The sequence below is a fragment of the Schistocerca americana genome, chromosome 1 (assembly GCF_021461395.2).
Source record: "Schistocerca americana isolate TAMUIC-IGC-003095 chromosome 1, iqSchAmer2.1, whole genome shotgun sequence".
Lineage (NCBI taxonomy): Eukaryota > Metazoa > Arthropoda > Insecta > Orthoptera > Acrididae > Schistocerca > Schistocerca americana.
Window position 1 is genome coordinate 660,130,252 of NC_060119.1, and position 15,870 is coordinate 660,146,121.

General features: G+C 41.0%; 1 protein-coding gene across 2 annotated transcripts in view; it reads left to right on the forward strand.

Moving 5' to 3' along the window:
• LOC124608316 (choline transporter-like 1) overlaps window positions 1–15,870 on the forward strand; it is a 176,501-nt gene that overhangs the window by 48,188 nt on the left and 112,443 nt on the right. For both annotated transcript variants that reach the window (XM_047139977.1, XM_047139976.1), the window contains exons 4-6: window positions 11,247–11,381; window positions 11,667–11,786; window positions 11,910–12,076. In XM_047139977.1, the coding sequence (XP_046995933.1) occupies window positions 11,247–11,381; window positions 11,667–11,786; window positions 11,910–12,076 (422 nt within the window). The remainder of the gene's footprint in view (window positions 1–11,246; window positions 11,382–11,666; window positions 11,787–11,909; window positions 12,077–15,870) is intronic.

Here is a 15,870-nt window from a genome sequence, read left to right on the forward strand (position 1 = left end):
ACATATTAGGGTCATAAACAAATAAAGCATACAACTTTTATTAACTGAGATATGTATTTATTTTAAAGTATCTGTTTACAATCCTTTAATACTCTCTCTTTGCATCTCAGTGGCAATGTTGCTCTCCCTGGACCAAGCAAGTTTGTGCAGTAGTTGTAACAATGGATTCACATTCAAAGTGAGTGTCGTTTGAACCCCTGTCCAGCCATCCAGATTTAAACCTTCTGTGATGCCCTTATGGCATGTAAGGCAAATGGGAGAATGCTTCCTTTGGAAAAGACTCTGCTAGTTTCCGTTTCATCTTGTCCAGTGTGATATTAATCTCCATCTCTAATGACCTCGTTGTCAACAGGATATTAAATTGTAGTCTTCCCTCATTCCAGACAGATGGGCTTTTGTATTCCATGTTTCTGGTAGATGGCTGAGGTAAGGGTGGAAGGAAGCTCTTCTAGAGAAGTAAAATGATGACCCTGCATTGTTTGTTTCAGTTTTGAACTTAAGCCAAAGTGTAATGGACTTTACGTGCAGACCGCGAAGAACATGCAATAATATTTTTCTTCCATATTTTCACAGCTCTTCAGTTACAGCAATTCTGAAGTGCAGGTGAGAGTTACTGAGGAAAATGAGTGCTCCTGTCTTGGGCAACAGAGTTTGTGTTTTGGGGATTTTCTCCATAGTTTTTTGCATGTCATGATGATCGCTGTGGTAACACTTGATTGACAGGGAACATTGTTTGACATGATGGTGATCATAGCTATTCACCTTTAGCTGAGCTTGTTGAACTTTTTTGGTCATGGGGAAACTTGTCCTCCTCCATTGCTGGACTGTGATTTAAACTCTGGGTCGAAGTTTCTCATGTATGTTTACCACAATAGTGACAGTCTGATTGCAAGAATGTGTTACTTTCAACATTATATATTTGTTGCAATAAAGGCTGCTATGTCTTCCCATTCCTACTTCAGTTCAGCAGTCAGGTAGTTAAGAACCCATCATGCAGAAAAATTGGGTTGTCTCTGGAATATTGACATTTGTGGAATCCAAGTAAATTCAGAAAATTCTGTACACCACATAACAATCTTTTTAATTGGCATCTGTCATAAGTTTGGGAATTCATCTGTTAATGTTTCCTACCTTTCTGGTCTTGGGTATCATTTGTGCTCATACAACTATAAGGGGCATTCAAAACGAAATGAGCCAGAGTCTGGAATATGCAAACCGGTGACAGGAGGGTAATATCATGGCGTGTGTAACAAGGTGTGGTTCCGACCAGAGCGTGAAAGTTCACAGCCCGTCACTAGAGGGCACGCGTTCATGTCACGTGACTTCACAGAGCTAACAGCAGCATGCATCAATCATCCAACGCTGCCAGTCACATTGCAGACAGTGACATGGAGACATCAAAAGAAGAGCAAAGAGGTGTTGTTCGTTTTCTGACTGCGGAAGGAGTGGGAGGAGTGGAGATTCATCGACGAAAGTCCCTTGCAAGGGTCAAGGCATGGCACAAGTGCTTCATGGAAGGACGGGTGTTGTTTGGTGATGATGCACGGTCTGGAGCACCACACTGCATTACTGATGACATTACCCAGCTGGTGGATGCACGCATTACCGAGGACTGCCGAGTGACAGTGAAAGCCATAGCCACCGTGGTTGGCTTGAGCATTGGAAGTGTTCACACCATCATGAAGGAACAACTGCACATGCACAAAGTGTTGCCGAATGTGTGTCCCACATTCTTCAACCACACCAGGAAGCATTTCGAATGGCCCACTGTCTTCCTCATCTGCAGCGCTATGCTCGGGAAGGGAATGTATTCCTGGCACAAGTGGTGTCATCACTTCTAATCAGAATCAAAATGACAAAGTCTCCACTGGGAGCATCCAGGGTCACCACCACCAAAAAAAGCCAAGGCCATCCACATGAGTGCAAGAAAGGTTATGCTGACGTTCTTCTTTGACTAAGATGGCTCCCTTCTGAGTCACTTACTGCAGCATGGGACAAAAGTGAATGCCCAGCGTTATTCACAAACCTTTCACCAAGTGATCAAATCAAAACGGCCAGGCAATGTCACCCATGGGGTCATTCTGCTCGACAATGCAAAGCATCATATGGCCAACACAGTCGCGGCACTCATGCAGAAATTCAAATAGGAGGTTTTTGGCCCCCCTCCATACAGTCTGGACCTCTCTCCCTGTTATTATGCCATTTTTGGTCCCCTTAAAAAGGCTCTGAGGGGCAAACAATTCACCTTGGATAACGACGTCCAGCTGTACGTGCGGAACTGGTTAACATCGCAGCCCCGGGAATTTTATGAGACAGCCATTCACTGCCTTGTGTCAGAGTGGGACAAGTGTCTCAACAGCAAGGGTCAAGACTTCTAACATACAGGTACTGGTTTCTGTAATTATGCCTCCGGCTCGTTTCTTTTTTAACTCCCCTTATGTAAGAGAAGTATTACATTAACTTTTTACAAACCTCATTTAAGGCACTTTGGTTTTGTGTTGGGTTTTTGCTGTCTGTAGTTATGAACCAAAAACCTTTAACCAAAACTGACTCAAAATGGACAAGTGTTCTTATTGTTGCAGAATTAACAGGAATGGCAATCTATGTAAGGAATATCAGTGTGGTTTACATATGGGATACTGTTATACAGCCAACATGGGAAATGAAACTGGTCAGTTTTGAGCATACAGTGAATGTTACTTCCACTATACAGTACTGGAAAGAAAGCTCCTTGTCATGAAAATTCAAACTGATTTGACAGTAGAAAAGAAGAGTTAGCAGTCTTGCAAGCAACAGTTTGCAATTGTAATGTGTGGGAGAGAACAGAAGACTGGATTACAGTCAAGTTTTTCAAATCAGTGAAAAGAACCATGAGACATAGCAAGTACCTGCCCAGATAACAATGTGCATTAAAGGACCTGCTTCCAGGCTGGGGAGGCATGTTGGCTCCAGTTCGAATCCACTTCGTGGATTAATAATGATGGTTGGTTTGCTGGCAAGCCTGGATGTGGTTTTTAGATGGTTTCCCACATCCCCCCAGATAAATACCAGACTCATACTCACATCAAACTTAAATACACACTACTCAAACATTTAGAACACTTTTTCACATATGCACACAGATTTTGCTCTAGATGCAGGCAGATTGTGTACACTGATTCCCTCCCGTGGTGTGAATAGGAGATATTTAATCTCCTTAAACCCATAATCATTAGCAGCAACAGATATATCATGTCCAATAAATTCAGTCTAGAAATAGCTTCAGTGCTGTGGATGTGGTGGATGAAAGCATCCAATCAACCAAACAAGTTTAGTAGCGGTCTGACACTACATAGCATAAAGTAAAAGTTAAGCCTGGGAAGAAAAGTTTTACGAAGATGGAGGTTTTATTTCTGGGTAGTATTCATGGGAGGGGAATGTTAGAACTGGTAAAGAACTATTTGGGAGGTAATTACTTCGTAACTATTATTTTTAAGCTAAATGTAGGGCTCAGCAATGACACCTGTGATTTAGGCTCTTTGGGGAAGGACCTTGGAAGAGATCATGAAATAATAGTGGGCAGGAAAAGCAGAAGTTTGGACCATAACCTTAATTATGGAATTGAGAATCCTTCCAGTAATAATACTTCTTGACAGTATCAATGGGCTCTGCCATTTTGTTTTGGTTCCTCTGGTAACTTACTGTGGCACAAAGATTTCAATGTGTACCAGGACTGCAGACATATACCAGCAAACAAACAAAAAATTAATTGAGTAACTTTATTTTTTCATGATGATAATTAAAATTCTGTGACTTCCCCATTGTATAACTTGACTCATTCACACCCCTGAAGCTTTTCCTTGAAGGAATCTACAGAAGATGAGTGAATGAAGGAAGGAAGGAAGGAATTAATTACCTTAAGGTGTTATCTTTGATTTCCACCAGACATAGTAGGCCTACCCAATATTGGTGCAAACTCCTTTTCAAGCTTATGATGCTTTAAAGACAAAGGATGGTTAGCATGCTTGTCCCTCAAATGTCTGAACAGAGAGTTGTGTAATCTCAACTATTGCTGTGCCTTCCAATCCTCAATATCACCAACCACTGTTATTTTTGAAACGACCATTGTATTGGGATGATGCACAAGTTTAATAAATACAACAGATACACATGATAGAAACTTTATTCATCAGTAATATATTGTCCTTCACTATTTACGACAGTCGCCAATGCTGAGATAATGTTTTGAATCTGTGACTGGAAAAATAACTTGGTTTTGAAAAAAAGAACTCATCCAGCCATGTTCGGAGCACATTTTCATCCAGAAAGGAAGTTCCTTGAAGGTTGTTCAATAGACAGCGGAAAGGTGAAAATCTGAGGGTGCAAAATCAGCTGAATAAAGTGGGTGTGGAATGACTTCCCAACCCATCTCCTGTACAGTGTTTTTTGTCAGTCTAGCAGAATGTGGGTGGTTGTTATTGTGGAGTTAGCATCACTTCATGCAGTCTTCCAGGTCATTGCTCCTGGAGTGTGTCTGCAAGACGTCTCAGTTGTTGACAATGAATGTCAGAAGTGATGATTACAACTGGGAAAGGCAGTTCATAGTACACCACATTGTTGCTGTTCCACCAGATGCATAACGTTATATTTTATGGATGTGCCCAGGTCTTTGTACATGTTAGCTTAAAAATTGCATTTCTCATCACCAGTAGTCTTGCAGTATAGGAATGATCAGTGTTGTTCATGAGCCAGTTGATGATGATCAAGCAGAGATGCACACATGACCACCTGCTGATTTTTGTGGTTTTGGCTTAGAGGAGATAACACCCACACACCTGATTTTTGAAACTTCCCCATTGTATGCCAATGTCCCGTGATGGTGAAGTGATCACAGTTCATCACATTTACCAGTTCTTGAGTATACTGACACGTGTCATTGTGGATTAATGCATAGTAGTGTACGGGTGGGGAGAGAGATGAATGCTGTCTGGTGGAGAGTGCAGGGACTAGACTGCCAACAGGCACAGCGTCAGGAGTTTGTGGGGCAGGGAAGCAGGAAAAAAAGGAACAAATAAGGAGAGGAGCAGAGAAAGATGGGCAAATGCATTGGAATAGGGCTACAAATAAACAAGGTGGGAGACGAGAATGGGGAGGAGATGATAGGGCAGAAGGGGTGGAAACTGTTGGGTAGAGGGTGTGGGGACAGTATGTTAAGGGAGTGGAGAATGTGTTGTAAGGATAACTCCCATCTGCCCAGTTCAGAAAAGCTGGTGGTGGAGGGAAAGATCCAGATGGCTCGGGTAGGGAAGCAGCCTTTGAAATCAAGTGTGTTACGTTCAGCTGCATGTTGTGCCACAGGGTGATCTACTTTGCTCTTATCCACAGTTTGGCATTGGCCATTCATCATGGTGAACAGCTGGCTGGTAGTCATGCCAACATAAAAAGCTGTGCAATGATTGCCTCAGAGCTGGTAAATGACATGGCTGCTTTCACAGGTGGCCCAGCCCGTGATGGGGTAGGGTAAACCTATGACAGAACTGGAATAAACAGTGCTGGGTGGGTGGACTGGACACGTTTTGCACCTGGGTCTTCCACAGGCACATGATCCTTGTGTCAATGGGTTGGGATTGGGAGTGGCATAGGGATGGACTAGGATGTTGCAGAGGTTGGGTGGGTGATGGAACACCACTTTAGAAGGGATGGGAAATATTTGATTTAGGATGTCCCTCATTTCAGGGCATGATGATAGTTAATCAAAATCCTGGCAAAGGATGTGCTTCAGTTGTTCAAGTCTGGAGTGGTACTTGGTGATAAAGGGGGTACTCCTTTGTGGCCAGCTTTTGGGGGTGGTGGGTGGATCTGTATTGTGAGGGGAAATGGAACAGGAGATCTGTTTGCAGACTAGGTCTGGGGGAATAGTGCTTGTCTGTGAAGTCCTTCGTTGGACCCTAAGCATACCAAGCCAGGGAGTTTTTGTCACTGCACATATACCATCCCTGGGTAGCCAGCTTCTCCTCTCAGTTGGCTGAATCTATACCTCTGTCCACATTAAACTCACCAACCACCAACAGTACCTACATTTTGACAGCTGTCATCCCTTTCACACCTAAAAAGTCCCATATAGCCTGGCTACCCAAGGATGGTGTATTTGCAGTGACAAAAACTCCCTTGCTCAGTATGGTTAGGGTCCAACCAAGGACTTCACAGATAGGCACTATCCCCCAGACCTAGTCTGCAAAAAGAGCTCCTGTTCCATTTCCGCTCACAATCCCCATCCTCTCACCATCACCAAAGCTAGCCACAAAATTGTCCCGCTTCTGTCACCCAGTACCACCCTGGACTGGAACAACTGAACCACATCCTTCACCAGGGCTTTGATTAACTATCATCATGCCCTGAAATGAGGGACATCCTAACTGAGATATTTCCCACCCTCCTAAAGTGGTGTTCCATCACCACCCAACCACCACAGCATCCTATTCCATCTGCATGTCACTCCCAATCCCAACCCCTTGGCACAAGGATCATACCATGTGGAAGATCCAGGTGCAAAACCTGCCTAGTCCACCCGCCCAGCAATTTCTATTCCAGTCCTGTCGAGGGTTTATGCTATCCCATCAGGGACAGGGCCACCTGTGGAACCAGCCATGTCATTTACCAGCTTTGCTACAATCATTGTGCAGCTTTTTATAATGGTATCACTACCAACCAGTTGTCCACCAAGATGAATGGCCACTGCCAAACTGTGGTCAAGAGCAAAGTAGATCACCCAGTGGCACAACATGCAGCTGAACGCAACACACTTGATTTCAATGTCTACTTCACTACCCGAGCCATCTGGATCTTACCCTCCGTCACCAGCTTTTCTGAACTGGCCATATGGGAATTATCCTTACAACACATTCTCCACTCCCATAACATGTCCCCACACCTTACACCAAACAGTTTCCACCCCCCCCCCCCACCCCCCCCCACCCCCCCCCCCACCCCTCTTCCTCTGTCCTATCTTCTCCTCATTGTCATCTCCCACCCAGTTTATTTACAGCCCTCTGCCAATGCATCTGCCTGTCTTTCCCTTCTCCTCTCCTTATTTGTTTCTTTTTTCCCAGCCTTCCTGCTCCTCAACCTCATGACGCTGTGCCCATTGGCAGTCTAGTCTCTGCACACTCCACCAGATAGAGTTTGTCTCTCTTCCCGCTGTGTGTGTGTGTGTGTGTGTGTGTGTGTGTGTGTGTGTGTGTGTGTGTGTGTGTGTGTGTGTGTGTCTCTCTCTCTCTCTCTCTCTCTCTCTCTCTCTACTGATGAAGGCTTGGCCAAAATCTGTATGTGAGTGTCTTTTAATCGTGCCAGTTTGCGACTTCATGTGTTTTCTACGCTGTAAGTAGCAGTCTGCCTTTTCCTACCGAGAAGAACTGAAATGAAATAAAATAAAAATAAAACCAATGAATGCAGGTATAAAAACTCAAAAGCTTGGAAAATAAGAAGAAAGTTTGGAAAAATGGTGAGACGTGTAGTGAGTAGAAATTTTGGAAAGGAAGGTACACGCTGACTGAGAAATTGAGAGAAAATACAGATTTTTAACAGAAAATGTGGTGAAGCGGTACTGTATTGGACAATGGGGAGGAGGGGGAAGCCAGGTGAATGCAGAAAGTGAAGCAAATTTCAGATCTTGAACCCTTGTTTTGTAATCGTTGTTCTTATGAAAGAGGATGTAAATAACCACAATACAGCTTTAGTACTTGAATCTTTATTTGCCACGCAGGTGGTGTCCAACAGCTCAGTTCATGACATCAGTACTTGAAATAAAAATGGTCATATATATTTAAAGTTCAATTTAAGAGGTGCGTAAAGGATTTTTTACTGGTCAACCTCTTCTCTTCCATCTATGGATTTCATAGTAGAACCAATTTATTTACATGTTATTAATAATGTCCAATAACATAAGTGTAAAATTTAACTTCCCATCTCTTCAGTGTAATAATGAGATTATTGCATCCACCTGGGACTATACTGCTCTGCATACCAGGCAAGTGTTGTGGGTTGCTGCCTCTCCAGTAGGCTGCGAGTAAACAGCTCACATCAGCACAAGTCACCGAGCTGTTTACTTGCCTAGCCTCATACAGCTTGGGCTGTTTACCTTGTAGCTTCGCACAGCCTCGATGGCACTCAGTGGCACCAACGTCACTGATAGGTAGTGAGCCTATCATGGAAGAGAGCACTGTAGGCAAGCCACAACTTCTTTACACCATGTCATCTGCCTACTCAGCACTGCATGTGTATCTTTTCGTGGGAGACTGCTGCTGGACTTTGCTGCAGCCAGTTACCCCTCTGGGCTTCATGACAGCTACGCCCTTGCCATAGCTAGATAGCACTGCCGTCCACCACTTACAGGTGCTGTGCCCCACAGCACATCCTGCTGCTGCAGTCACTGTCACTGAGTTGCTGCCTCCGACAACTGCCGACACCCGACATCCAGGGAGTACCTTTGTCCCACTGGCAGCTATCATTGTGGAACTGTGCATCTGACACAAGCCAATACATGCTACCGTTGATCATCCTTGGCCACTCTCTCTCTGCCATCTACTATGACTCGTAGAGTTCATTGTGTAAGTGCATCCCGGGTAACATCTACTAGAGACATTTCTGTTTGTACTTTAATTGGTGGACATTCATCCATGGACACTGAATTTGAATTCATTCCCCATATCGATGAGAAACAGTTGTGGCATTTGCGCATGTCATTGGTAGTCTGTAGCACCCATCAGCCATGGACACGAAAAACATCAAGGTAAATGTGTGTTACAGACTAATTTTCTGTTTGTGACTAAGTAACCTACGAGTTACTGTAAGCACTTTACTGTATTGAACATTCCCATGTTTTGTGACAAGTTTGTTATTACTTTCTAAGTGAAAATATTTTTAAGATTTGTTTTGACTTTTTCCACATTCATGAAGGGCATTTCTGTTAGGACATCACATAGGGCTCTTTTGTGTATTCTTGCTTTGCAACATCTTCTATGCTCTTGAGGGTCTCTGTGTTATGGAAGGAAAAGTACAGGGCTGTTCATAAGTATCTCCAAGAATTTGGAAGATGGCTGTGTGAAAACTATGAGACATATAGAAAACAGACTCTATCAGCGGATGGAGATTCTCTCCAAGTTTTTAACTCACATTCCAGGTGCTCAATACGGGAGTCATTTGTGACATGGCAAATGCCAATATGTGTTTGCAATCCATTGAAGTCACTGACATCAATTGCTCAGGAGAGAGTGACAGCAGCCTGCTTTGAAAATTTGTTCTTTGAGTTGCCTGCCTGCAAGCTGAAGCTAATTCAGTGCAACAGTATGAAGCAGATGATTTATTTACATGTTCTTGCATGTCTGCCTCCTATTGCATCTAAGCCATGGCATGAATTGAAACTAGGGGAGATGCTCCATCCATTGAAATGTGACATTTTTCTCTATGTCTTTTGGTTTTCATGGAGTTACGTTCTGAAATCCTGGGGGTACTTATGAATAACCCCATATACGTAATCTAACAAACATGTAGACCTGCTCTGCCTCCTCCCCCACCCTGCCACCCTCTCAGCCACCAATTCCTCTCTTGCACCAACCTCTTCATGTCAGAGCAGCATACAGTTTCACTTATTTGTTGGATGTATTCCAATTCCCGTTTTCCCTTACAGTTTTTACCCTCTTCAGCTCCTTCTAGTACTGTGGAAGTTATTCCCTTATGATATTGTAACACATGTCCTATCATGTTGTCTTGTCTACCTGTCAGCATTTTTCATAAGTTTGCTGATTCTCCTTAAAACCTTCTCATTCGATACTTTATCAGTTCATCTAATTTCTAACATACTTCTGTAACACCACATACCAAATACCTTGATTCTCTTCATTTTTGGCATTGCCCAGATTCCATCGTATCTCTTGTTTTCATGAGACTGTAAGGAATTTTGATGGCATCCTAGTTGTTATACCAGAACATTAACTTTTGTAACACTTAACGCTACTTGGGGTGGGGGAGGGTCTAGGCAGTGAGCTTCACCCTTATCTGAGTATCAACAACAGTGACATTAAAGAATTAGTAATACATCTCTGAGTAGAATGTGTAATGTAGTGAAGCTTTTTAACAAATTAAAACTATGTAATGAACAATGATTTCGGTCCAGAAAAAAAATCTGGGTTTGTCTTAAGCTATTGTTTCACATCCTTTCTCCCAGGTGTAATATAATAAAAGTCACAGACAGTAGCAGAAAATTTTAGGCTTAATGTGTGCATTTGATGCAATACAAGTGTCAAAAGCCAATTAGCATTCGCGTAATTTCTGAAAACAGTATTTTGAAGATCATGGTCAGTGAAAACTATAAACATGAGTAAGACTTGTTGAGTGATTTATTCTTTATAAATTTGATGCATTTGTTGAGAGTAATCATGGCTTCTAATGTGGTAAATGATGAGTGGTGTGTAAACAAGTGGTAGCCATTATTTACAGTATGCATACTTAAATGAAACATGAAGAAGAGGACAGTTTATGATTGTAGCAGTTGTCAGATCTTAGAAATGCCTGCTGCAGCCACAGTTACTAATCCTTTACAATCATTTGTGAATTTGATTACACTGTAACAGGGTATGAATCAGAGGCTTTGAGGATCTCAGAAATTGTCAGACAGATTTTGCCGGTTTGGATTTTATAGTTGAGTTTTGAGACAGACTTGGGAAACTCAGTCAGTGAGAGCAATGTCAGCAACATGCTAAGATTCAAGTTAAAGTCCAAGACCACCAGACGCTTTAATTGGGCTGAAAGCTATAAATGCTTTACGTCAGCTATCATAATCATTCAAAATGAATGTTTTCATCTAACATTCAACAATGATACCTGGAGAAAGACACGTCTCAGTGTATTTTGAGATGTCTCAGTCATTTCTCCAATTCTGTCATCCAAGAGTTATTTATGAGTTCAGGAGCTAGTGTCTATCTGTGTTTCTTAGTTTTTTGGCAACTAGTACACACATGTTGTAATTTAAGTTTCAGCAAGTCTAAATACTTAAGTAATAGACATCTCACACCCGTTTCTTTTACTCAGTAAGGTCACATATCTGTACTTCAGTTTAACTAATGACTCTGTTCTCATTGAATTATCCTTTTTAAAAAAAAAAAAAAAAAAAAAAAAAATTGCCTGGTTTCTTTTTGTTACATAAAGAATTGTAGAGAAATAAATGAATGTCTTTTGTTTTGATGTGTTGTATTTTGCTAATTTGGTTACAGGTTTTTGTTTTATTTGAACATGAAGGATATCAAGCATTCATTGAAAGTATGTGTTGAAAAATGCCCTGATCGCAATTTGGAAACTCAGAATGATATTAAGGATTTCTACATCAAGACTGGCTCTCTGTTGTGCAGGTAAATGAGCATGCAATAATAAAGTTAAGTAGTTTGGAAATTTGGGTCACAGAAAAGTTAATTTTTCAAATGTCAGCAAAACCACTCAGTTATCTGAAGCTCGTGTTTGGATGCATGAACTGTTAGGAAAACATCATTAGGAACATGAAATAGTAATAAATTTGAATATAGAGGAAAGCATGTTACAAGGTTTAGTTAAGGTTTTCTGTGTTGTTCATAAAATAATCCCAAACAATTTGTAATGTTATAGTAACTACAATCTTTTCCTCTCTTTCTTTCTTCAAGGTATGATTTTAAATTTAATGGCTGGACTGGTTCAAATGATCCTGCTTTAGGGCAAATAGATCTTGGGAAGCATATTAACTCCCATTTAGGACCATGCCCACCTCTACCTGTGTACGCCAGGTAAGTGTTTCTTAGTAACAGAGTGAAACTCATAATTTAGATTCACATTTTGTAAGCTGCTTTTTAATATTGCCTTCGTAAAAGTAAGATCTGTACAAAAAATATTTCTACATTTTTTTCCAGTGATCCTGTTTTAAACAGATGTATACCTCGCCCAGTAAAAGACATACTTGTGCAAATCATCAGCAGTCTTTATGATGTGTTAAACAGCTGGGATGCAGTAGAAAAGGTGTTGGGTGATTTGTACATGACATGGCGAGAGATACTTGCACTTTCGTTTCTTGCTTTTGGTAAGTGTAGTATCCTAAAGAATTAAATCCATAAGCAAAATTGTTACAACCTATCAAACAGTAGAAAGTGTGGGATGGTATAACAACAGTATGAAAAAGATAGATTGTTACTCAACACATAGAGGAGGCATTGAGTTGCAGATACACACACATCTTCTATGTGGTGAGGAGTAGCAGTCTATCTTTTTCATATTGTTATTACAACCTGCAATGGGTAAATGTATGTGTGCTTCACAATAGTTTTTAGGGCTGATCCCATAAAAATTTAGTAGTTTTTACTGTAACTGCTGCACAGCTTCACATAGGTATAGGATATCCAATGGGATGGTAAAGTATAACAGTAACAGAAATTCCTGGATGGAACAGTATGTAAAATGAATAAAAGGCAACCACTCACATTTAGTATAGTGTGGCACATAGACACATATAACAGAATGCAGCATTAACTAGCTTTAGAGCCATGGCTCCTCTTCTGGCAGAAAGTACACACATTCTCACAAACAACCATACAGACACCTAAATGGACACCACCACAGCCATAGCAGTGTATTTGTGGTTGTGTGTCTGTGTGTATTTCCTGCCAGAAGAATATTTGGAGCATTCCAGCAGCTGGCAGAGAAGGCTGAGAAGACCATCCATGTGCATGGGGTTTCAATGAAGCCCACAGTTTGCAGCAGTGTCACCAGAACTGATTGTGGCCCCTCTGGTTCTGCGTTGGGTAGAATGTTTGAACCAGAGACTTCAGAGTTGTGTGATAAACTAGGCTGTGACTTCCTGGAGTTCTGCCATTGGGTTGAGAACTGTAGGCTCCCCCGAATGGGGTCAGGTGTGCAATGAATCAGATGCTGCTACCCAGTCAGCTTTTTCATGTGGGGTACATACAAGTTTTTTTTTAAATTAGGTGCTTCTCCATCCAGTCCAGATAACAACAGCTCTAAGAGCTCTGGAAGTATTAGTGTAAGATCCAAAGAAATGCCTCCCTCACTTAAATGTCTTAAAGCCCTAGTAGGTAACTGCTGAAGCATTTTTAACAAAGTGCCAGAGTTTGAAGTGCTCCTGAAAAGCAGTGAAGCTCACATAATACTAGGTGCAGGAAGCTGTTTAAAACCCAAAGTAAACAGCAGTGAGGTTTTTGGAAAAAATTTAAGCATATATGAAAGTATAGGCTAATGGAAAATGGAGTTGGTGGTATATTTGTCACAGTAGACAAGAAACTCACATCTGCTGAGATAGAAATTAATGCTGCATGTGAAATTGTCTGGGGGAAATCTTAGTATCAGCAGTGGGCATAAAATTATAATTATATACTTTCGCAACCCATGGTTGTTTCATCAGGAAAGAGGGAAGGAGAGGGAAAGACGAAAGGATGTGGGTTTTAAGGGAGAGGGTAAGGAGTCATTCCAATCCCTCTCCTTCCCTCTTTCCTGACGAAACAACCGTAGGTTGCGAAAGCTTGAATTTTGTGTGTATGTTTGTGTTTGTTTGTGCGTCTATCGACCTGCCAGCACTTTCGTTTGGTAAGTCACATCATCTTTGTTTTTAGATATATTTTTCCCACGTGGAATGTTTCCCTCTATTATATTCATATAATTATATACTTCTATATAAAAACAAAGATGAGGTGACTTACCGAACGAAAGCGCTGGCAGGTCGATAGACACACAAACAAACACAAACATACACACAAAATTCAAGCTTTCGCAACAAACTGTTGCCTCATCAGGAAAGAGGGAAGGAGAGGGGAAGACGAAAGGAAGTGGGTTTTAAGGGAGAGGGTAAGGAGTCATTCCAATCCCGGGATCGGAAAGACTTACCTTACCCTCTCCCTTAAAACCCACTTCCTTTCGTCTTCCCCTCTCCTTCCCTCTTTCCTGATGAGGCAACAGTTTGTTGTGAAAGCTTGAATTTTGTGTGTATGTTTGTGTTTGTTTGTGTGTCTATCGACCTGCCAGCGCTTTCGTTCGGTAAGTCACCTCATCTTTGTTTTTATATATAATTTTTCCCACGTCGAATGTTTCCCTCTATTATATTAATTATATACTTCTATTGACACAAGGCTCACCTGCTGATGTAACTGGAAACCTTAGAGAAAACCTCAGTTTGCTTGTACTTAATTTCCATAATCATACTTTGATCAGTGGAGGAAACTAATCACCCAACAATCAGTTGATAAAATTACAGTTTTGTTAGTAGTGGGTGTGACAAGACATCCTGTGAAACTTTTCTAAATACCTTCTCTGAAGACTGCTTAGAAAAGATGATGGAAATATTTAGGTCTAATGGCAACAAATAGACCTGACCTCTTTGAGGATGTACATATCAAAACTGGTATCAGTGACCATGGTGAGAATGATTACCAAAGTACAAAGGGCAACTAAAGCAAACAGAGAGACTTCTGTGTTCATAAAACTAGATAAATGAACAGGAGTGCCATATGTCATTGAGGGAATAGAAACTTTTTGAACAGGACAGGAACACGTAGTGGAACTGTGGCTCAAGTTTAAAAGAATAGTTGACCGTCCACTGGATAGATATGTACCCAGTAGAACAGTTCATGATCAATGAGCCCTCCATGGTATATGGTCAATGTAAGGAAAAAGATCTACAAAGAAAACATAGGGCTATGCATAGAGAGATGCTGAATAAAATGGGTGTAACTGCTTAGGAAGCAATGCACAAAGCAAAAGCATAAATTCTTAACTCTGTTTTCAGGTGTTCCTTTAGAAAGGAAAACTTAGCAGTGCTACCCCACTTTAATTCTCCTTCCACTGAAAATATGAGTGAAATAGATGTTGATGTTAGTGGTGTTGAGAAACAGCTGATTTCACTACAATTTAACAAAGCTCCAGGGCCTGACAAAATTCATTTCAGATACTATACCAGATTTGCAGGTGCCTTCGCCACGCTTTTAACTACAATCTATCATAGATCCCTCAAACAGTAAATGGTGCCCAATAGTTGCAAGAGAGCACAGGTCACACCCGTCTAAAAGAAGAGTAGCAGAATAGACCCACAGAATGTTTTTCACTATCCTTGACATCAGTTTGTTATTGAACATCAGAACATATTCTGAGCTTGAGCATAATGAGGTATCTCAAACAGAACGACTTTCTCCATGACAACAAGCATGGATTCTGAAAACATAGATCATGTGACGTACAAAACACACTTTACTCACATGAATACCGAAAGCCTCAGATAAAAGCAATCAGGTAGATGTAGTATTTCTCAATTTCCAAAAAATATTTTACTCAGTACCACATCTACACAGTTTGACTGTATGGGGTATCAAGTGAAATTTGTGACTGCACTGAGGATTTTTTGGTAGGGAGAATGCAGGAAGTTACCTTGGATGGTGAGTCATTTACGTGTAGAGGTAACTTTGGGTGTGCTGTAGGGTAATGTGTTAGGACTCTTTCTATTCATGTTGCATATTAATGACCTTGCAAACAATATTAATGGTAATCTCAGACTTTTCACAGATGATGCAGATACCTATAATGAAGTACTGTCTGGAAAAAAAAAAAAAAAAAAAAAAAAAAAAAAAAAAAAAAAAAAAAAAAAAAAAAAAAAACTGCATAAATTTTCAGTCAGATCTTGATAATATTTCAAAGTGCACAAAGATGGACATCTTGTTTCAAATGTCCAGATATGTAAAACTGTGTACTTCACAAAAAAAAAGTAGTATCCTATGGCTACAATATCAGTGAGCCACAGGTGATGTAGGTTAACTAATACAAATATCTGGGTGTAACTCTTTGAATGGATATGAAATGGAGTGATCACATTGGCTT